Source organism: Gopherus flavomarginatus, chromosome 11, assembly GCF_025201925.1.
Source record: "Gopherus flavomarginatus isolate rGopFla2 chromosome 11, rGopFla2.mat.asm, whole genome shotgun sequence".
Classification (NCBI taxonomy): domain Eukaryota; kingdom Metazoa; phylum Chordata; order Testudines; family Testudinidae; genus Gopherus; species Gopherus flavomarginatus.
In genome coordinates this window covers 6199096-6223040 of record NC_066627.1, presented here as the reverse complement: position 1 = coordinate 6223040, position 23945 = coordinate 6199096, and the positions used below count along the sequence as shown (strand labels likewise).

At 42.4% G+C, this 23945-nt stretch overlaps 2 protein-coding genes and 1 long non-coding RNA gene across 3 annotated transcripts; 1 reads left to right on the top strand and 2 right to left on the bottom strand.

The window, feature by feature from the left end:
* The first annotated feature begins 476 nt into the window (after positions 1-476).
* LOC127031773 (olfactory receptor 10A7-like) lies at positions 477-1436 on the top strand. Its single transcript, XM_050918810.1, has one exon. The coding sequence runs from the start codon at positions 477-479 to the stop codon at positions 1434-1436; it is 960 nt and encodes a 319-aa protein (XP_050774767.1).
* Positions 1437-8315: 6879 nt separating this feature from the next.
* Positions 8316-13745, bottom strand: LOC127031146 (olfactory receptor 49-like). Its single transcript, XM_050917917.1, has 2 exons — positions 11442-13745; positions 8316-11214 (listed from the first exon to the last, which is right to left on the bottom strand). The coding sequence occupies exon 2, from the start codon at positions 11202-11204 to the stop codon at positions 10275-10277; it is 930 nt and encodes a 309-aa protein (XP_050773874.1). The 5' UTR covers positions 11205-11214; positions 11442-13745; the 3' UTR covers positions 8316-10274.
* A 5879-nt stretch (positions 13746-19624) lies between these two features.
* LOC127031346 (uncharacterized) lies at positions 19625-23618 on the bottom strand. Its single transcript, XR_007768512.1, has 2 exons — positions 22777-23618; positions 19625-21214 (listed from the first exon to the last, which is right to left on the bottom strand). It is a non-coding gene; the product is annotated as an uncharacterized LOC127031346 (long non-coding RNA).
* Between the last annotated feature and the right edge of the window lie 327 nt (positions 23619-23945).

Genomic DNA, 23945 nt, shown 5'->3' with positions numbered 1-23945 from the left:
GATGATTCATAGAGCTGATAGATTCATAGAGCTGAAGAACAGAAAGGCCAGTTAGATACAGTCGCACCTAATCTGACCACCATGCCCAGACTTGTTGTGTCAAACACTTCTCAGAAATGGTCTCCCACACGTGGACAAAATTTGTCCTGGTTTAGTATGTCAGGAGATGAAATATGAGGCTACACAAACCAAATCTGTATGTAAGTCTAGATAGCCATCCAGTACTCAGACCCTTGACCATCATAATGAGTCCCTTGTCTGAACTGAGAGAGGATAACAGGTTGTTAAACCTGCTGAGGAAAGCCTATCAATAGTTTTTTTGCAAGTTGAGTCAAAATGCAAGCTCTGTTATTGAACCATCAGCTTCAGTGTCCCCACCTGCAAGGCACAATAGGATGGAGTAAAATTTAAATATGTTTTGTCTGATCAAATTCAAAAGCTAATTCTCTCTTCTTTTTCCCTCCTAGATACGTGCCATGGCAAATAGAGAATGGGGAAATGAAACAGCTGTCACACAGTTCATCTTCCTAGGGTTCAGGAATATCCCACAACTGCAGATCCTTGTCTTCCTGCTGTTTCTCATGATATACATTGTGACCATGGCCGGGAACATCCTCATCATTGTGCTAGTTGTGGCTGATCAGCACCTTCACACTCCCATGTACTTCTTTCTGGGGAACTTGTCTTGCTTGGAGACCTGCTACACCTCCACCATCCTGCCCAAGGTACTGGCCAGTCTCCTGACTGGAGACAGAACCATTTCTGTCAGTGGCTGTATTGTGCAATTTTATTTTGCCAGTTTCTTTGCAGCTACCGAGTGCTACCTCCTAGCAGTGATGTCTTATGATCGGTATTTAGCAATATGCAAACCTTTGCACTATGCAACGCTTATGAATGGCAGATTCTGCCGCCAGCTAGCAGCTGGGTCATGGATAAATGGATGTCTGGCTATTGCCATCATAACATGCCTTATGTTACAATTAAATTTCTGTGGTCCCAATGAAATTGATCATTTCTTCTGTGAATCCACACAAATAATCAATCTCTGCTGTACTGACACCTACCTGATAGATCTTGTCATTACAATCCTGGTTGGTCTATTCACTCTGCCTCCATTTGCACTAACAGTGGTGTCCTACGTTTGTATCATCTCCACTATCCTGACCATCCCTTCTACCACTGGCAGGCAGAAGACATTTTCCACCTGCTCCTCGCACCTCATTGTGGTGACAATGTTCTACGGGACGCTAATGATTGTGTATCTGCTGCCCAAAACCAACACGCTCAGAGACCTCAACAAGGTGTTCTCTGTCTTCTATACAATCCTGACCCCTATGACCAATCCCTTCATATACAGTCTGAGGAACAAAAAGGTGAAGGAGGCGCTGAGAAAAATTGTCTGTAAATGTGCAGACTTTACAAGAATTCCTAACTGAAAGGTGATGAGCGGAGCTGATGCACTTATTAATACTCAGGATCTGTGCAGTGCTTATTTCTTGGTAGGTCTTTGGTAGCGTAAGCTTAAAACATGCGAGTAAGGGCAAAGATTTGATAGTGTAATATTCATCAATACTGAAAACTAAAATTTAAAAAAATGAACTGGTTTTTACTTACTGATCATGGGAAGGCATATTTTAGCTAATTCCCTGCACCCAGCCAAAGTAAGAATATAAAGTAAAATATAAGTTTAGTCATGAATTCTCAAATGATTCTAAGGGAGTTATGAGGCATCGTACAATAATATATGCTATGAAATTCACAGATTTATTTGCACCTACTTGGCATCTCCTGGCTACCAACCCAATATTCCTTAATCTAGGTCAAAGGGATGTTGTTTGCTGAGGTAGGGAAGTATCCCAATTTACAGCAGGACAGTTGCGACAGAAAATCCATGGTTGAGCCAGTAATTGTAATCAGATCCCCAAGGCTCATGACCAGTGACATATATATTAGACAGTTCTTCCACCTCTCATGATTATGCCACCCTGAATTTATTCTTTAAACACTTATTCCTTCTACCGCTCAAAATATACTGAACTTGGAAACAGAAGGTAAGGATTAAAAAATAGGTTTTTAATTAGAAGTTAGGAATTGTAGAAAAGGGATAAGGGAAGCAAATGGACACAAAAAGAAATCTCTGGCCAGCAGAGTTCAGAACAATAAGAAGGATTTTTAAACTATCTCAGGGACAAAAACAATCCTGACAGTGATGAGTGTTCATTACTGGATGGAAATGGTAGAATTATCAATAATTCTGTAGAAAAAGCAGAAGTGTGCAATAAATATTTCTGTTCTGTATTTGGGAAAAAGCTGATGATATAGTCTCATCATATGGTGATTATACAGCTCTTTCCATTCCTCTAGTATCTCTGGAGGATGTTAAAGAGACACTACTAAAGTTAGATATGTTTATACCAGCAGATCCAGATAACTTGCATCCAAAAGTTTTTAAAGAGCCGGATTAATTTTCAATAAGTCTTGGAGCACTGGGGAAATTCCAGAGGTCTGGAAGAAAAAGTAATGCAGATTTTTTTTAAAAGGCTAAATGGGACTTCAGTAGTTGTAGGCCTGTTGGCCTGAGATCAATCCTGGGGAAGACAATGGAGTGACTGATATGGGACTGGATTAATAAAGAATTAAATGAGGCTATTGTAATCAATGCCAATCAACGTAGATTATGGAAAATAGATCCTGTTAAACTAATTTAATATCTTTTTTTATAAGATTACAAATTTGGTGGATAGAGGTAATAATGTTGATGTAATATACTTAGATTTCTGTAAGGCTTTTGACTGTGTCACACAACATTTTGATTAAGAAACTAGAGTGATATAAAATTAACATGGCACACACTGAATGGATTAACAACTGTCAACAGATAAGTCTCAAATTGTAATTGTAAGTGGGGAATCACCGTTGTGTGGGTTTGTTTCTGCACAGTTTCTGGAGGGATAGGGTCTTGGCCTTACACTATTTAACTCTCAATAACCTAGAAGGAAACTTAAAATCATCACTGATAAAGTTTGCACATGATCAAAAAATTCGGGGAGTGGTAAATAAAGAAGAGGACAGGTCACTGATTCAGATCAAACTGGATTGCTTGGTAAAGTGGGCACAAGCAAACAATATGTATTTTAATATGTCTAACAGCAAATGAATCCATCTAGGAACAAAGAGTGCAGGCTATACTTACAGGATGGGGGGCTCTATCTTGGTAAGCTGTGACTCTGAAAAAGATTTTGGGGGTCATGGTGAATAATCAGCTGAATTTGAGCTCCCAGTAGCACACTGTGGCCAAAAGACTTTGGATGTTTTTGTAGAAAATCTGTTCTAGGAATTATTTGAGGGAAATTCTATGGCCTGTGTTATACAGGAGGTCAGACTAGATGATCACACTGGTCTCTGCTGGCCTTGGAATATATGAATCTATTCACTGTAATAGCCACTGGATGGCAAAAAGGCAACTGATGACAAAATGACCATATATTGTCTACCATATGGCAGCAGAGGAGAAAGGATGTGGAAAAGGTTGTTATGTTGTATAATGGGCACCAGGGGATGAGAAGTGGGAATGGAGTGGTTATACTGTATAATGGGCACTAGGGGCAGCAGGGGGTGGGGATGGGGAAGGGGCAGCTTATTGTACCAGCTCCCTCCCTTTGAGCTGCTCTGTGCAACTGGTATCAAAAGAGCAGCTTATGCCCAGCAGTGTCACCTCCTGAGTCCCTTCTAGGTGACCATTTGGCTAACTCCATGTGGTGGTGGTGCCAGGTTGAGGGGAATCAAGATGGAGCCTAAATTTGATCAGCTGAATCACTGAAGTTTGGTGGTGAGCACCAAAGATACAGTAGAGGTCCCGACAAGGGTGGAGTGCATGGAGTCCATTCCATGAGGTGTTATCACTAAATACAAAACAAAGCTGAAATGCTGACAATCTCTTGTATGTGTACGTTGTTCACTCCTCCCACAATAAACAAAATCGGTGATGCTAAATTAAACTTATTTGGTGGGAATCATCTTAGGACAGTTAAAAATAATAATTAGCGCTGGTCAATGGTTTTTGGAAGGAATGTTCATTCCCCCCGGAAAATGGTGTTTAATTGAAATCATGGGAAAATGTCGATTTCCATGAAATTTTGCTTTGGAAAAAAAATTAATGAAGCATTTTGATAAACACTGTGTTCAGACCTTATCTGAATGACACATCTGAAGCTTTCATTTTGAAATGACTTTTCTTTTTGGGACTTATTTTAATGCTAAATGCATGAATAGGACATGTACTTTGCATTATTGGCAGTAGCAAGGATCAGCCATCTCACAGCTCAGTGCCTTAGCCCCCAGACAGTGAGATGTACTATTATACAGCTCCTTCAGTCTCTGCTCTTGAAGACGTTCCACTTTGTATTGAATAAGCAGAGAGAATGGACTAGAGAGAGAAAGAGAGAGAGTGTAGGTCAGTGTATGAATGACTCTATAGCTTCGTGGTTTCAGCACCCATCCAGGATGAAGAAACCCCAGATCCAGTCCCTTTGCTCCATGGATCTTTCATTATTTATCTAGAGTGGAACAGCTCCACCATGCAATATCCCATAGTGCACCGGTTAGAACATTCATTTATGAAACGCCAGAGCCCTCATCAAATCCCTTCTAAACACAGGGTGGGCTTGAGCTGGGGGTGTCTTGTGTGAGTGCCATAACTATGCTAAAAGTTCTCTCCACACCCAACTCATTACAAAAAAACACCTAAACACCTAACTCCAAGAGAAGGTTCACAGCTGAGAATCCCGAGCAGAGGGAGGTATCTGCCTGGATGTAGGCACTGAACTACCTGAGAGGGGCAGGGTTTAGTAAATACCCCTTGTCTTAGCATCTCCCATTGGCTAACTTAGGCAGGTCCCAACCTAGCATGCTGGCTTTTGTGAATCTCCTTCTCAGGCCTCCGTCTCTCAAATGTAGGGTGCCTGGATGCCAAAGTCAGGGTTTGGGGACTCCACTAGTTAGCTAGGCATCTAGAAGTGAAGTGTTGCCACAGCTCAGTCTGTTTGTGGATCTGAACTCTCTCTCTCTCTCCAGGGTGTAACAGGACAAGGACCAGGAGATACTCTCATGGGCGGACGTGCTGAAAATAGAGCAGGTTGCAATTTCCCAAGAGAATATTTACTGTAACTCATGTTAGATTGTCCCTTTCCCATACCTATGATTATGGAATAGATAACATCTCTCAATAATTCCTCTTTCAGCTGTGCCTTTACACAGTCTGGAATACCCCCTGCAGCCCTGCTCCACAGTTGTCTCATAGCTGAACTGGATTTAGCTCTTTTAATCTTTCCTCCTACATGATGACTAGATGATCTCCTGAGGTCCCTTCCAACTCTGATATTCTCTGATCATTTGCCAACTCCCTGATAATCTTCGCAGCTCTTCTCCAGTTTGTCAATATCTTCCTGGTAGCAGAGTGTTTAGCAGTGAACCCAACACCACTGAATCAATTGCAAAACTTCCATTGACTTCAATCGAACCAGGCTATACCCATCATTAAAGGGGAAGTTGGAGCACCAGAGAAGAGAGGAGAAACCCTTGGGACTGAGGAGCTCCAATGTGGGCATAAGATCAGTGGCACTGGAACACTTTTATAATGGGGGTGCTGAAGTCCAGCAAAACTATCCACAAACTTTTTATTTCACCTCTCGGTCCACCCCAAAGCTGAGTCCAGGAGCAAGGCTGTGTCTCCAGGAAGGGGGACATGGATAGCGGTAAGGGGGCCAAGGCTGGGACCATGGCAGGGGGCAGGTGTGGGGCCAGTAGCAGAACCTGGCATGTGGGAGCAGCACTTGGGACCTCACATACACGGCTAGGAGTGGAGCTGACAGCTGGGAACCTGCATAAATGGCCAGGAGTGGGGTTGGGAGCCCGGCATGCGAGTCCGGAAGCAGAACCCCGGGTGCGGGGCAAGCAGCTGGGACTCTGCCTGCACAGCCAGGCACAGGTCTGGCAGCTGGGGCCCTGCGTGCTGGGCCTGGAGTGGAACCCTGGGGCGGGGCCAGCAGCTGGGACCCCACATGCCTAGCCAACAGCTGAGACTCTGCATAAATCCTGGGGATGCTGTGGTTTCTCCAGAACCATAGTGATTCTATCTCCTTTGTGATCTGGGACCAATGGTTCTGAGATTGAGGAATCCATGGCTGAAGATACCTAGGGATGTGGAATAATGATAAAACAACCCTAATCTAACCTAATTTTAATGACTAGACCAAAAAAAAAACCCCACACTTAATCAAGATATGTTACATGGAATTGTATGACACTTCTCTGAAGGCTTTCTTTAACACTTCCATGTGTATTTATTCCACAAAAATGTAAGCAGAGTCAGGATGAGCTCTACCCTGACATCTGATAGTGAATTATGGTGAGTGTGGAAAAGAATTTAAAGAGTTGATCGTGTTTGCCTAGGCACACCCACCCAGCCTGGCATAGCCCACGGCAGCTTGGGACGGTTGCTTTGGCAGCTGTGGGATCCCCAGTTTCTTTGTTGTTGGGGCGGAAGGAGTGGAGTGTTGTCACCCTGATTGTGTGGATGAGGAACTGTGAAACTGCTTTGTGACAGGGAGTCTCACCATCAATTGAGTGGCACTCACTAGACAAGGGAGTGGGCTCCTTGTGTGAGCCAGAAGCATCAATTAAACCTCCTTCTCTCTCCACTGTTGAATACCAGAGCTGATTTTTGATTCCCTTAAGAATCTAAGTTACAGGTTCCTGAGCTGAGCTCACTAAGAGCTGAAATCACTAAAGAGCTGTGCTAACTAGTGGGGGAGCCTGAAGCTATATTGTGGAGTACAGCAGCTGGCGGAGCGGAGCAGTTTGTGGGACAGTTGGAGTGCCCACAGAGCGAGTGGAGCTGAGCAGTTTATGAGGACGGCTGGAGCAGGTCACAGGATGGCTGGTGGAGCAGAGCAGCTGGGCAGAGCGGAGAAGTTTGTGGGATGGTTGGAGCGGCCCACAGAGCGAGCAGAGCCAAGTAGTTTGCGGGGGATGGCTGGAGTGGATCACGGGATGGCTGGTGGAGCAGAGCAGCTGGCGGAGCGGAGCGGAGCTGAGCAGTTCGTGGGGAAGGCGTAAGCAGAATGCCACAGAGAGGCAGGGCAGTCGGCCCCGGACTACATAAGGTGCCCTTTCTACCCACACTGGTGGGGAAAAATCCCTGCAGATAGACTCTTGAACTCTGGGGCTGCACTGATCCAGGACAGAGACTTTTGGGTTGCGGGACTTTTGGGACTGTGGGTGATCTTTGGGTTGCTGGACTCTAGGGACATTTGAGGTATTGGACTTTGGAATCTTGGGGTGATTTGGGGGTTGCTGGACTCAAGAGTCCAGGGAAGAGGACACGGCCCAATTTTCTGGGGTGGGTCTTTGCTCATGGTTTGGTCTATGAACTGTAGTTGAGGTGTTTTCCCAATTTAATGATTGTTGTTTACTTCATGTTATTAAACATTTTCTGCTACACCAAGACTCTGTGCTTGCGAGAGGGGAAGTATTGCCTCTTGGAGGTGCCCAGGGATGTGTGTAAGATTTTCCCAGGTCACTGGGTGGCGGCTCAAGCTGGTTTTGCATTACGTTGTAGGGGAGGGACCCCTAGGTATTGAACCCAGCCCTTGCTGCCATCAATTCAGCCTGGAAGAAGGGTTACACAAATAATACAGTACTCTCTAAATGCTAATGGCCCAAATGTAAGGTCAACAGAAAAAGAAACACGATAGAGTTTGAAAATAATGAGTCATTCAATTAATTGATCTTTGATTATTAGCAGGTAAATAGGCCCAATGGTCTGTGATGGGATGTTAGATGGGGAGGGATCTGAGTTACTAAAGAGAATTCTTTCCTGGGCGCTGGCTGGTGAGTCTTGCCCACATGCTCAGGGTTTAACTGATCACCATATTTGGGTCGGGAAGAAATTTTCTTCCAGGGAAGATTGGCAGAGGCCCTGGAGGTTTTTCGCCTTCTTCTGCAGCATGGGGCATGGGTCACTTGCTAGAGGATTCTCTGCAGCTTGAGGTCTTTAAACCACAATTTGAGGACTTCAATAACTCAGACATAGGTTAGGGGTTTATTACAGGAGTGGATGGGTGAGCTTCTATGGCCTGCATTGTGCAGGTCAGGTTAGATGATCATAATGATCCCTTCTGACCTTAAAGTCTATGAGTCTATAAGACATGAAAATTAAACTTTTCATCATTTATAATGACAACATAAGGGATCCTTTCCAGGATGGCCACATTTAGTATGTTTCAATTGAATAACAATTCGCTATTGTCAAATAACAGGGTCAAATGAAATTATTTAATCAAAGATTATCCATCAGAGATTAGCATAGTGCTATACAGAATAGAGCATTGCCCCCATTGATGTAACTGGCCTCCATGTCTCTCTCTCTCCTCTGTAACTGGTGAGATGCAGCATTTTGCACTACCCAGACCAATTTTCAAGCCCTCTGTCTTTTATACCATGTGAGACAAAGAAACTTCCTTTTGGAGGGAAAAATTTTACCATCTGTTCTGTTTTTCTAATTGGTGAAGGAATTTCTTTTATAATTCTCAGTTTAGCTGACTGGTGAGTGGAAAGGAATCTCTAACCCAGTCATTATCACAAACATTGTGACAACTCACAGTTCTCAATTAGTTAAAACATCTTTCAATGGATCATTATTTCCTCCATGACAGTGTACGGGGAGACTTTGGCAAACCAGTAAAGTGCCTGAAACCGCTATTTTGGTTATTGCTAAAGACAGCCTAGTCAGCAAGCTGTTAAAAGCAAGTCTCAGCTTGACCAAGGCAGGAGGGGAGGGGGATTTAGGGTGCCACCGAAAGGGCAGCTTGATCCCACGTCCTCCCTGATAAGAATTGTATTAAAATTGCTGATACATGCATTTGAAAAGAGCAGGATGTACCCTCAAGAATGTCTATTGAGGTCTCAAGGCTGCAAGTTCTGGAAAGACCCACACCTGGTTAATAGATAATCAGAAGGAACCACTTGCTTGAAACTGCTTACTTAACAAGGTTTCTTTAATTACTAATGTATAAATAAGGGGGAAAAGCTTGAGACAGGTGGGACTCGTTTCGGGACTGGCCTCTCTCTCTGGATGCATCTTGTGTTCTCCAGCGGCAGACGGGCTGCCGCTGTGTCACACGAAAGCCACACTCAGCTTTGGTAATTATCAAGGGTTGGGGGTGTTTTACTAACTTGCTGCAGACGTGTGTAAGTGCTTGAGACTAGTAAAGTTTAGCTTTAAGTGAAAGCACTCTTGTTTTGTCCTGTTTGTGCCAGCCATCTATCAGTCGGACGGCCGTGTCTCCCCTGATTTATTTCCTGACACCTCCTCACACAGAGTAAAGTTACCAAGAGCTTTGGGTTGAAAGAACCCTGGGTAACAACAGAACTCATCTGCAATAACAAATATCCCTCATTAATCACCCAGTTTTCTTTATAACATACTTCTGTAAACACTTGCATTAGTTGAGGGATCTTTTAACTTGATGATTACCTGTTCTGTTCATTCCCTCTGAAGCACCTGGCATTGGCTGCTATTGGAAGACAGGATACTGGGCTAGATGGACCTGTAGTCTAACCCATTATTCCCATTCTTATGTTCTGGACACCTGGACTATATTAGCAAAAGCAGGATAAAAAACAAGGTTAAAGATTCCACATATTTCATTAGTGAGTTGTTTTTCCTTCACCCATTAGCACCAATTGAATGGTGCGCTGGGTTGCACGGGATCAGAGCTATGCAATCTCTGGTGGTCACCCAGGCCATCTCAAATGAAGATGCAGGGTTGGGTGCAGGTGTTGAGGGCTTCTTGGTGGCTCTATCTTATTCTTCACCAGTGACCAGTGGAGCAGAGCTGACCAGGTGGAAGGCAAGGACCAAGAGCAGGCTGCATTATAGCAAAGGGAAGCACCCCTAATCCTTCAGAAGAATTCAAGCTGAATTTGTGGGCACCTGCTGTAGACCTGTTCCTCCAACTTTCTCTAACTTGGCTGGGAGTTGGAAGCCATGACTACCCTCAGATACATCCAGAAATTCTGGCTGAACTTCGGTGTATTAATTAAGTCCTCCCTGGAATCCAGTGCATATCAAAAACTGGAGCACATTTCAGTTTATTAATTAAGCACTTCCCTAATCTCCCATGCATCTCAAAGACTTTGAGTACATTTTAGTGTATTAATTAACCCCCCTTCCAACCCTCCAGAATCATTATTTTCCTCATATGCAGCACTATCTATTTTTTCCAGCACAGAGTGTCCTTCAAGACCTGTATGACCTGTTTGTTCCTCAGCGAGTAGATGAAGGGATTGAGCATGGGAGTGATGACTGTGTTGACGATGGCCACCCCTTTGGTGATATCCAGTCCATCACGCTGCTTCGGACGGACATACATGAAGATGCAGCTGCCATAGAAGATGCTCAGGACGATGATGTGCGAGGAGCAGGTGGAGAAGGCCTTACGTCGCTCTTTGGCTGAGGGGATGCGGATGACGGTAGCAACAATGTAGGAATAGGAGAGCACAGTGATGGCCAAAGAACCCAGCAAAACAACAGCTGCTACCAGGAAGTCCATTGATTCCACCAGGTGTGTGTTGGAGCAGGAGAGGCTGACAAGGGGCCCCAGGTCACAGAAGAAATGGTTGAGGACGTTGGGGCCGCAGAAGGAGAGCCGAGAGATCAACATGATGAGGCCAATAATGAAGAAGAAGCCACCAAACCAAGATGTAAGCACCATGAAGGTGCAGACTCTGCCATTCATGATGGCCATGTAGCGCAGCGGGTAACAAATGGCCACGTAGCGGTCCACAGACATAGCTGCCAAGAGAAGGAACTCAGAGACTCCCAGGGAGAGGTAGAAGAAAGCCTGGGCGATGCAGCCGGCGAAGGAGATGGTCTTGTCCTCTGACACGAAATTGGCCAGCATCTTGGGGACAATGACGCTGGTGAAACAGATCTCAAGGAAGGAGAAGCTCCTGAGGAAGAAGTACATGGGGGTGTGGAGGCGGTGGTCAGCCCAGGTGATGGCAATGACCACCACATTCCCAGCAAGCGTCAGGAGGTAAATCATCAGGTGCACCAGGAAGAGCAGGAAGCCCAGGTGATGCAGGTGAGGGAACCCCAGCAGGACAAATTCTTTCACGGTGCTCTGGTTGGCCAGCACCATACCTTGTTGCCTTCCAGGAAAGAAGGGAGAGAGAGCCATCAACATAACCTGTACTAAACTTTGAGATAGTACACAAGGGGACAGCGGCTGAAATATGGGCCCTGGACACCGTGAGACTTTGATATCTCTGTGACTCAGTTTCTCCCCAATCTAAAAAATTGGGTTAATGGTCATTTACTTCCAGTTGTGAGGTATGAGGGGGCAATATGGACCAATGAGTGGTTGTGTCACACTTACCCTGCCACCTGGATGCCTCACGATGATTTGCTGCTGTAGCTCCCAGCCTGGGATGCTCACAACCAGCCTATCAGTATGTAGGTCACACCACGAGTGTCTGCGCTTAGACCTCCCTAGTTACAGCCCCACTGCAGCTTCCACCAACCACGATTACACCCGGCGACGTGACCTCAGGCCTGAATTTTCCCAGAATCACATGCCCTGAAGTGCCCGGCCCTCCTGAGCCATTTGGAGAAATAATAAGGTGTGTTTGTTCCACTAAAGACACAAAAGCACATCACAGCTTATTAACATAACTGGGGTAAATGCACCCTTCTATTTAAACACGGCTCTGAGTTGGTTTATAGTAACAGTGAATCAAGTTCGTCAACAAAGGAAGATGGAATTTTAAGTGAATTCAAGAATAAGAGATAAAGTTAGAAAGGGTTACCAGTAAATAAAAGTGAAAACATGCATCTAAAAGTCTAAAACTTAATCTAGCAAGGTACAAGCTGTGTTCAATATGGTTTCTCTCATCAGTCATTCTTCTTCCCAGCCATGGCTGACATTCCCTCAGCCAGGACCTTCCAAAGATGTACAATGAGCATGTCTGTAAGATGATGAGTGTATATTTTTTCCCTTAATTTTAAAAGAGTAGATATTTCCATAGGAATGACCAGGTCAGGTTCCATCATCTGGTATAATAAAAATGTACCATTGCTGTTAGATAGATAGATAGATAGATAGATAGATAGATAGATAGATGTGCATAGAGAGGTACAAAGACAGATTCAGTGATGGTACCATTCATGTTCTCATCACTTTCAGATGTCGACGGATAACTGAGGAAATAATCTGTCATCCTACATTCCTAACAACAATCTAATATATAAAAGGGAAATCACAATGTAACACGTGGAACATATTATTATTGATAATTTAGCTTTGAACATATGCACACTCTAACTGAGATATATTTTCCAAACACAAGTCCTACCTGCTAAAAAACCTATGATCTATTTCACACACACACACCACAAACACACACATAAAATAAATAGATACATTAAATAAAATGATCTATTTCACACACACACAAAATAAATAAATAAATAAACTGATAACCTAGGAATCCTTGCTGGTGGGAGACTCATCTTCAAATATTGTTCAGAAACAGGCATCTCACTAAAACTCTTAACAAAATAAACTGGGAATATTTTCAGTAGCTGACTTTATTCAGCTTGCTCCTTATTCTGTCCCAGAAAAGAAAAACACCTGGAACACTGGAGGATATATATCAGCTAGTACATCTCATGGAGAAATGATTGTTCTAAATGAAATGAAAACAGCTAACTTCTCAGGAAGTTGAGACTGTAAAGTGGACCTCTTGGGGCTCATTAAGTGTAGAATTGGCTTCTGGCATGGTAAAATTTAACTTGCCAAGAGTGATTTTCTCCAGCCCGCAAACTCTCCAAACTTTCTTTGTAATGAAGAAAGAAGAAGGGGCTGATGAAGGCTGCAAGAGTTCTGATGCAGATATTCCTCAGATTAAGCTGAGTAATTCATTTAAGGGGCAATTTATATCTATAAAAAGCTGGACCTCTGTGGAGCACTTCTGAAATAAACATGCATTTGTGTAAATGTGATAGATAGATACTGGATTTTCTGAAAGTTCTGGGGACTTGGCCTCTGGAAATCAAGCACTTTTAAGGTATTTAAGGTTGGGATCCCCAAATCACTAGTTCCTCATGAATATCTTAGCCGAGTTTGGTTTCTAGGACCATGGGCAAGTCTCACTGGTATATTCTGACTGTTCCACTCTAGTTATAGAAATTAAGTGTGGAATTGATTTAGGTGTTTTCTGGCTACTTTACGTCAGCAGATCAGCCAGAACCCAATGTCCTGATTCCTGGAACATGTCAAAACATTTGCTTGGTTTTGAACCTCCTCAATTCCAGATTGAAACATGCTTGCAGGCCCTCTCTCCATGAAAACCTCAGATCTGTGTCCCTTTGGGGAGGTGAGAACAAGTTTAATATTGAACCATGGCAGCTAGCTTATCTCAACAATCCCCACTCAACTCCATGTCTCAGTGCAACCTTGGAGACATTGCTGTCCCTCCATGTTAAGGGGATTAATTAAAATCTCCAGTTCGAATTCTGGGGAAACCAGGATCTGGATTTTGCTTCCTGAGTCCATCTCTACTGAAAACCAAACTGAGGAGATTATATTAAAACATTCAGATCTTCTTCTTCTTCCTCTCTCTCTTCCTCTTCTTCTCCTGATGGTCTGTGTTGACTCAAATCACCGGCAGAATACCTGAGCACAGAACTGAGATGTTAGAAATGGTCAGATTTTTTTAAAGTCTTATTAAATATATTAAAGAATGAAAACCCAGAGTTCAGGTTGCTTTGAACTTTGGAGCTTGTGTTATTTCTAACTTGTGACTATTCAGATAGCAGTTCAGTGCATCATTGTTGGGAAGAAAATCTTGAAAAGGTGTACACAATATAGTGGCCTCTGCCTGAGTTTGCAAAGAGCCTGAACTGATCACTCCTAGATGGTGACATTTTGGTGTTCCCACGGTCCAGGAGGACCGTGGGAAATCATGCTCCTTCAGTTGTACCACATGCTCATCTCTCTCTCCTTACTAGGATTCCTTCATGCTCATGCATGGCTTTTGTCTTTTTCAACTTAATTTTTTAATTGAAACACATATGTAAATATGGGTTCTCTATAGTAAGATTTCCCTCTATGCTTTAAATAAAATTTTACTATAAACCCTCTCAGCTGAGGATTTTTATATTCTACTCTGCCATCTAAAATTTTCTTTACAGTTTACAAGCAGAAAAATGTTTGTTTGATTATGCTGTGGGTTTTTTTTGTGTCACTTTAAAATTAAGCTAATGATATTATTTGATAGGCTAGGGTAATATATATTGAATATTTTTTATTTAGCTATATCTTTACAAAATATTGATTCGATTGTAAAGACAGAGCTTTTTGTTATGTTACAGGATTTTTTATCTCAATCAAAAAAGACCAATACTGTTTTTTTATTCATGTCCAACTTTTAAAAGTTTGTTTGTTAAAATTGGATTTGGTTTAACAGCATTTAGGTTTTTTAAAAGTTAGAGGGAAAAAAAGAGGGGAAAGTAGCCTGCACATGTCTTGTAAAAATGTTATCAACTGTTTTATAGAAGCTGGTTTCTCTTTTAAATTAACCTCTGTGTGTGTGTTTTGCATGAAGTGTGTAATTCTAAAGCTTTCTTTAGTGTTTACAATAAATATGGGTTTAGAGCTGCTTTCCTTTAGGTAAAACTTTAAAAACTAAGCTAACATTAATTTTTTTAAGGTTGTCATATTTCTACATAAACTTGTGTTAGGTACTGTGTTTGGCTTTCATTCCTTTGTTTCTAGAGAGGCATTTATGAAAAAAGCCAGTGGTCTATAACCATGCCTTGTGGCACACTGTGATTGGTTCAGGGAAATGCAATTCTACCACATGTCTAAACAATAGCTTCTGATTGACTCAGGCAAGAGGCATGGCTTGTCCAAGGCTGACTGTGCTGGAATTACTGGCACCTGCCTTAACAGGTGGGGAACTTCATGGGGCCAGCAGCGACGGGGGACACACTAATGGACACTAGGTAACTCCTCCCTCCGGCAGTCTCTGGCACTCATTGGCCAGCTAGGGACGAGGGTGCAGATTGGCCAGCATTTCCCAGCTCCAAGGATTTAACCCCGCATGGGGGCCACCTGAACTCTCTTAATGTTGTTCCAGCAGCCCCACCCTACCCATCCTGAGCTAGGAATGGGAACCTGGCTGGGCAGATGCTGCAGGTCTAGTCCAGTGCCCATTTGGAGGTTAGAAAGGTATTTTTTCTCCCATTTGATGGAGGACCAGGGTGTTTTCTGCCTTCCTCGCAGCTAGGGTGACAAGACGGCAAGTGTGAAAAATCAGGACAGAGGGTGGGGGGTAATATGCACCTATATATGACAAAGCCCCTGTCATAAGCATAAAGCTAAGGGTAGCATAAAATCCCTCTTCACCCTATAAAGGGTTAATTTCTCTTTACCCTGTAAAGGGTTAAGAAGCTCAGATAACCTGGGTGGCTCCTGACCAAAAGGACCAATAAGGGGAGAAGATATTTTCAAATCTGGGGGGGAAAGATTTTTTGACCTGTTTCTCCTGGAGTCAACAAGGGAACAGGGCAGGAAAAATATATCTTCCTAAAACATATCGACACTAAGCATCTAATATTGCAGAAATAGTAAGTAATAGAAAGAAATGCATTAGATTGTCCTTTGTTTTAGCTTGTGAATTTTCCCTGTGCTAAGGGGGAGGTTTATCCCTGTTTCTGTAATTTTAAAGTTTTGCCTAGAGGGGAAATCCTCTGTGCTTTTGAATCTTCTGTTATTCTGTAAAGTACTTACCATCCTGATTTTACAGAGGTGATTCTTTTACCTTCTCTTTAATTAAAATTCTTCTTTTAAGAACTCAATTGAGTTTTCATTGTTCTTATGATCCAAGGGTTTGGGTCTGTGTTCCAGACGTTTTCTTTCTTTTTGTTTTTAATAAAATTTCCCTTTTTTTTAAGAACAGGATTGGGCTTTTGTGTGCTAAGAGGTTTGTGCAAGTTATTTAATTATCTGGTGGCAACAGCTGATTCCTTTGGTTTCTTTCTCAGCTCTTCCCTGGAGTAGGGGTGAAAGGGCTTGAGGGTACCCCACAGGGAGGAATTCCCAAGCACGCCTCCCTGGATTCCCAGAGGGGTTCTGCACTTGGGTGGTGGCAGCATTTACCCATCCAAGATCAGAGAAAATCTGTAACCTTGGGAGTTTAATACCAGCCTGGAGTGGCCAGTATTAATTTTTAGAGTCCTTGCAGCCCCCATCTTCTGCACTCGAAGTGCCAGAGTGGGGAATCAGCCTGGACAGTCTGTCTATCTGTATTTATCTAACATGGCAAGTTTTGAAAATCACACCCAATCAATTCCAAAATATCAGGAAATGTCCTAGGCCCTTGTATTCCTTTTTAGTTTCACCTTACCTGTCAGTTTCCTGGTTTCTTTTGGAGTAATTACAAATTCCTTCTAATACAGTTTACTCTAAATTACTGATACACACTATCAGCCTTTACTGCATAGTGTTGTGTGTAACTGGTAATACACTCAAGGTTGCACAGGTTATGTTGCCTTGGAATGACACAGAGGTTGAATCTCTTTAAGTACAGACCTGCAACCAGGGTCCCCACAGACATTTTACTATTTTTAAAAAAGTTCAGGTCCTAATTCCCTGGTAATCCCTAGTTGCTTTGGGCTGCTCCTGGGTTGCTTCTGAACAGGGCCGCCTTCAGGGTTTTTGCTGCCCCAAGCAGCGCGCGCACACAAAAAAAAGCCGTGATCTGTAGCAGCTCTACCACTGCCGCTTCATTCTTTGGCGGCAATTAGGCGGCAGGTCCTTCACTCCCAGAGGGTCTGAGGGACCCGCTGTCAAAGAGCCGGATGTGCTGCCCCTCTCCATTGGCCGCCCCAAGCACTTGCTTGCTGAGCTGGTGCCTGGAGCCGGCCCTGCCTGCACTGTCAGATGAGGGGATAGGGGGATCTAAATCCATTTCCCTCCTTAAAAACGCTCTGGCCTTTTAAAATTTCTTTGCCACAAACCTCCTGAGTCTTTGAGATCTTTCCCACTTTTTTTCTCAGCCCCTCTTCACGTTTTTAGGTTTCATGGTTAGTCACAGCCAAGCTTCACCCTTCACTGCTCTCTCCAATTTTACAATCATCGCATGTGTCTCTTATTCTTTTGCTCTAAAGCCTCCCTTTCTTCTGGAGAAGGTTTCTTTTGAAATGCCTCAAGAAGTAACTTTGAAAACTTTTTATCCATTAAATGCCTAAGAGACACACAAGTGTGAAACAGCTCATTACAAACAGCAATTGATGGAACAAAGCCAGCAGGTGGGTTGTTATTTGTAGCAATGGCTCTCGGCTGATCAGAATCAGGGGGGTTGAATCTTTGGCCCTTCTCATGCCCAGCCCTAGACACTGCTGCTGTTACCGGTTTGTTTACCCTTTTTAAAGTTAGTTTCTTATGTGCAGTGGAAGCTTTGAGCTGTTCAGAACTGGAGGTTTTGGCCTCTTTGTGTCGCTTACCCACATCCCCGGATATTGCAACTGCTACAGGGATGTGTGCCCTTTTTAATGATGAGTCGTTCTGTATAATAAAGGCTCTGGATGTTCGGGGCTGTTCAGAACCAGGGAAAATGGTTTCTTTGTTCCCACCCTTGGAAAATGCAGCTGCTTTAGAGGAAGTTTTCTTGGCCCTTTTCAAAGACCTCCCCTCTGATCTTTCTTCTTGTAGAATAACACTTGATAAATCTGCCAACACTCATAAATAAGATGCTTTTAAACAGAAACCTGTACATGTTTTTCCTAACAACAGCAAGCAAAACTAGTTTTTAAACCCCTGTAGATGTATATTTCAAAACCTTTACACATACTCAGCTGAAAAACAGCTAAGGATGTAAAGAAGCGCAATTTCCGCTTCCACCACATGGGTGCAGCACAAACAAACTTTTTCACAGTAAAACCAAAGTGTAAAAAATACAGCAAACTAACCTAGTTTTTAACCAGGCATATGAAAAAGTTGTACAATACTCTTAATAAACATACATATAAAAAAATCAATCCTAATGTTTTATTTAAAAAAACATAGTGATTTTTCAGACTCTATTTCAAAACAATCTAAATACATCAACATTTTTTTCTAAAACTACATGTACTATCAGTAATATTTCCCTAAAAAAATGTGCATTTGTTTAAACTGAAACTTTTCACAGGAAAGGGTTACCTGATCTCTGTTGTGGTCTCTGCAGCGCCCAACAAAAGGGAGGCCCTGATCTTGGTTGGGATCTGTGCAGCAGCTGAATGATTCCAGAGTCCACATGTATCTCTCCCCCACCTCCCTAGCAACTAGGCACCCACAAATACACACAACACATTGATACATAGGGCAATGAATATTCTGTTGGCCTACGTTGTCCCATAATAGAATAGTCTTTGAAGTTTTCATTGGGTGGTTCACCCCTGCAGATAACATTCATAACAATAAATACAAAAACAGGCTTGTGTTTGGCATATTTGTCACAGCCGGCTCCCCTGGGCCAGGTGTTCCCAGGAAGGGTGTATTTGGAATAAATAGAGAGGAATGTGTAGGGAAAGTGAATTTCGATCTCGTCACTGAGTATTCATGGCAGAACACTGCTTCTTGGAGCTACACTCATCTAAGCAGAGAAGAGAAACAGATGGCAGGTGGCTGATGTGACTGGAAAATCTACAAATCTATTAATATGTAACACACAGTCTTTCCATCTGTATGGATCCTACTACAGGGGCCATTACAAGCTGAGCTAAAAGACTCAATCTAGGTTGCAGCATGCTCATTGATGTCTAGGTGGTCATGCCACCACCATGGGGTGACAGAGCCCCACACTCTGTGGGTGTGGCATGCAAATATAGACCAGTGGACATGACAGAGAAATGGGAATTTGACATTTTCAGGCAATTCAGGTTCATTTCTAAATGGAAGCTAAGTATAACAGAAAAAAGGTTTAAAATTTAAGATGGTCAAAATTGAAACAAAATGTTTTGAAATGTCTGATATATTTTAATCGACGTGAAGCAATAATTTTCCCCAGATTTTTGGCTGGAGAAAAATTTCAAGATTTCATCTGATGGGGAAATTTGATGAAATCTTTAAGGTTTTTATGGCACAGGAAAACAAATTCCTACTATGATAAGGATAAAACCTAGCTCTTGTATAGCACTTTCTATCCATAGGTCTCAAAGGACTTTATAAAGGAGGTCAGTAGCATTATTCCCATTGTGCATATGGGGAAACAGAGGCACAGAGCAATGCAGCAACTTGCGCAAGGTCATCCGGCAGGCCAGTAGCGGAGCTGGAATTAGAACCCAGGTGTCTTGCATATCTGTGCACTATCTATTAGGCCATACTGTCTCCCACACTCCAGCAGTGTAAGTTAACTCCACCTGGCCAGTATAACTGATGTGAGGGCTGGGCTCAGACTAGTCCAACCCACCCGCTCAAGGCATTGTAATCAGCTTTCGGTTATTCCATGAATTTGACTATGTGTGTTGTTCCTTGAGTGAGATCGTTCAAGCCAAACCAAACCAGTGAGACAAGTGTTGAGTTTCAGAGTGCCTTTATTTTTAAATGCTTTGCACATAAAAATATGAAAGTAAATGCTAAAGCAAATCTAGTGCATGTGAAAAACAACTGAGCTACATTTGCTAGGTAAGCCTTGTATTTAAACTATTTAACAGCTGCAGAAGTCTTGAGCGGATTATTGGCAGTCTCTCGGATTTTCTTCCTGAACACAAATCACTGTGGTCACCTCAAACTTCTATCTACGTTTCAAAAACTTACTTGGCCATCGGAAGATATTTTAATGATGGGTGGTCACCCTATGACCATTGTTTAACTAGATATGGACAGAATTTTAATCATCCTTAATTTTAATTTCTCTTTGTTTTCCAATTGAGAGAAGCAGGTTATGAGGTTGTGTTGTAGCTTTTCCCTTGGAGATTACACGACTATTAGAAATCAGAAATCTGTAGTTCCTTGAGATGAAACTTTTGAGACCTCTTGAAGTGGAGAATTGGAAAACCCTTGAGGTGAAGGGTTGGAGATCTCTTGCTGTGAAGAACTGGAAAGCTCATGCAATGAGGAACCTGATATCTCAGACACCTGAGTTATAAGACTTACATATTTGAACCCTGTGTCACATGTTTACACAAACCTCAGGAAATCTCATCCAGCAGAGGTGTAGTGCTGCTACGGATCTGGAACTTTGCACTCAGAGCTCTCTTCCCCTCTCCACCCCCTCGACATCCAGACACCATTCTCATGGGAGGGGAAGGGGGAAGAGGGAACTAAAGAGCCCAACAGTTCAAGGTGGCTCCACTGCCATTTCCTTCTCCCCTCTTGTGAACAACGGGACAAGACAGCTCTGCCGCCTTTCCCTCCCTGGAGCATCAGCCTGGCAGAGGAGGGTGGGGAGCCCCTGGAGCCACCCTCTCCCGCCTGGAATGGGGGAGGGGAACCCACTACAGCCCCCCCCAGCCTGGAAGAGGAAGCCAAGAACTGCAGGGGGAGGCTGGAGGAGCAGAACTGCTGGGGATGCATCTCCTTCCTTATTTTCCACTTCGGTTTTTGTGCATTTAGTAGATTGCAGTTGCTGTGTAGTCATGGTTTGGTGTTATTACTGGTATGTTAATCAGTTACCAGACTTTCTGTGGTGTCATATTAAAACACAGAAAAACTCACACACTTGAACAACTTGTGTTTTCTGATATCACTTGAGGTGACAGATTGGAGGTTCCCTGATGTAAAGGACTGGAGGTCTCTTGAGGTGACTGACTGGAGGTCTCTTGAGGTGACTGACTGGAGGTCCCTTGAGGTGAAATGCTGACAGTTCCTATTTATCCTTGGTCAGCTGAGCTGCCTTCTCCTGAAATTTTACAAACTTCATTTATTATATCAGAGAACTTTTTATTGTCAATAGGTATTAAAATTATTTCCGGGCCATATTCATCCTTTACGCGTTGCTGGATAGCATCTTCCTTCTGTTTTAACATATACTCACGAGCTTTTTGCTCTAGTTGATTGATTTCAGCTTTATCCGCTGCTACCTTTTCTTTGTAGCCCTTCTTGCAGCAGCACTTGCATATTGAACCAATGCAGACAGCAACGAATATGATAACGAGTCCCAAGATCTTTGAAAAAAAATCAGTTATGTTAAAACCTCTTATTTGCATTAGACTTTTTCTTTATAACTCTTTTATATCCCACCAGAAGGGTTTAGAGGATAAATCCTTTTATTTATATTTAGCTACAACGATCATCATAGAGTTTAGGCCAGAAGAGACCATTACATTTGGCTTCCTTATCTGCATAAACAGGGGAATCTCAAGTAGGAGTAGAGAGGTTGTTATACCTCTGTATGTGGCAGTGGTGCGACCACCCCTATTATCTTATGTCTAGTTCTGGTCCCACAATTCAAGAAGAATTTTGATAAATTGGAGAGGGTTCAGAGAAGAGCCATAAAAATGATTAAGGGATTGGAAAACATGTCTTATAATGAGAGACTCAAGGAGTTCACTCTGTTTAGCTTATCAAAGAGAAGATTAAGGAGTGACTTGATCACACTTGTAAGTACCTACCTGGGGAACAAATATTTCATAATGGGCTCTTCAATCTAGCAGGCAAAAGCCTAACAAAATCCAGAGGCCAGAAATAGAAGACAGAGAAATTCAGACTGGAAAAAAGGCATTTTAATTCCCCTGTGTCAGAGGGGTAGCCGTGTTAGTCTGGATCTGTAAAAGCAGTAAAGAATCCTGTGGCACCTTATAGACTAACAGACTTTTTGGAGCATGAGCTTTCTTGGGTGAATACCTACTTTGTTAGATGCATGCATCTGACGAAGTGAGTATTCACCCACGAAAGCTCATGCTCCAAAACGTCTGTTAGTCTATAAGGTGCCACAGGATTCTTTACTGCTTTAACTCCCCTGGAATATGCAGACAGGAGCTGACAAAGAGGGCCCACCCCAATCCTCAAAGGTGCTTGAATACATTTAACAATCTCATTACAGAGTTGTTGTAGCTGCATTGGTTCCAGGATATTAGAGAGAAAAGGTGGGTGGAGGAATATCTTTTACTGGACCAAGTTCTGCTAATGAAAGAGATAAGCTTTCGTGCTACACAGATCTGAAGAAGAGCTCAGTGTAAATTTGAAAGCTTGTCTCTCTCACCAACAGACATTGATCAAATAAAAGACATTACCTCATCCACCATGTCTCTTTGAGCATCTGGACCTACATTACTTCAAGGACTCACACATATCCCCAGGAAACGAAAAACTACTAACTTCCCTTTAGTTATCGAGACATTTCCCATCCATACAGGAAAAAAGAAACTAGTGAAAAAGAATTCCATACATTTTGTGACCCCAGTGAAACGAATTCAGATAATTGCACTCATTGTCTAGCTTCCACCTCTCAGACATGTGTTTTTGTAATGAGTAATCTTATGTATATTGTTTATTCTTTGCCTGAGTTCTACAATCAAGGATGGACATCCCTTTAGAAAGATGAAGAAATAACGAAACTCAGCTCACATTGTGTAGCAACTGGTGGCAGATCCTGGTTTCCTCTAATTTTTTAATAGAAACTATTTTTCCTGCATAATATAAAACACAAGTGGCAAAATTCTGGAGCAACTCCAGAAAACTGGCTGAAAGCAACATTATTTCATCTCTCAAGGCAGGTGAATCTTACCTGGAATATCGGATACTTTATGATGTTCTCACTCAAGCAGTTAATATATCTTCCATCCAGAAGAAGGATCACTATCCACAAGACAGCAGGAAAAAAAGCCTTTAACAAAACAGGCCAGCAGCTACTAAACTTGTGCTTATCTGTAGAGTCACTTTTGCATTTGTTGTTACTTTTGCATTTGTTGTAACAGTAGTAGAATTCTTTTTTTCTAACAGAAGGATGTAGACACTCTGGCTGCAAAACTATGCCTAATATAAAAAACAGCACTGCTGGGATAAAGAAAAGTAAGGAGATGTACAAACATCTCCAGTGCAGCTCTTCTGGGCATTTAAAGTCAGATTCCACCATCTTTTCAAGCACTACCAAAACAAGTGAGTATGCCGACTGCGATATAAGACTAAAATGTTTTTTCCATATTTTTGTGAAGTTTCTGCTAATTGCCATTTTCATCTCTGATGAGATTGTTCCCAGCCCAAAGGATATAGTGAAGTCTGAAGACTGAGTGAGTACATTCAGATATGTGAACGATTATGGACCGTGAGTAAGAATGAAAAGTGAAACTAGTGTTTTTTCCAGAATGGCTCATGTTCAGCTGCCCCACTGTGATAAACAATTGTTGGCTTGTGTGTTGACAAACTGGATAGCTTCAATTTCCAAAGCAGTCATATTTCAAACAATTCAGCTAGGGGATCAGAAATCTAATTCTAATTCTTCGCTACAGTTTGTTCCTAACTTCTCAGTGGAGATGATTTTTTCTGCAATCAACAGATCATTCCTTTATAGATGTAAAATATGAGGTTTCTGAAACTTACGTTAAATCAATCAGTAAAGCATTATGTCTCAAAAGAAAGAAGATAACCTTAGTTAAAAGCCCATTATGGTTGAGTGGTGAATTGAATGCAGCAATAGAAAAAATGCAACGTATAACAAATGTAAAAAGGGGAAGTAAGCACAATCAATATAAATTAAAAATTATGATCTGCAGAACACTGATAAGGAAAGCTAAAGACATCAGGGAAAACTACACAGATGGTAGGGCTAGAGAAAATAAGGACTTTTTAAAGTATATTAGGAACTGAAGAAATCCTAGCAAATATTTCTGTTCTGAATTTGGAAAGAAGTTGGATAATGTTTTTGTGAGGATGCTGAACTACTTTTCAGTCCTTTAG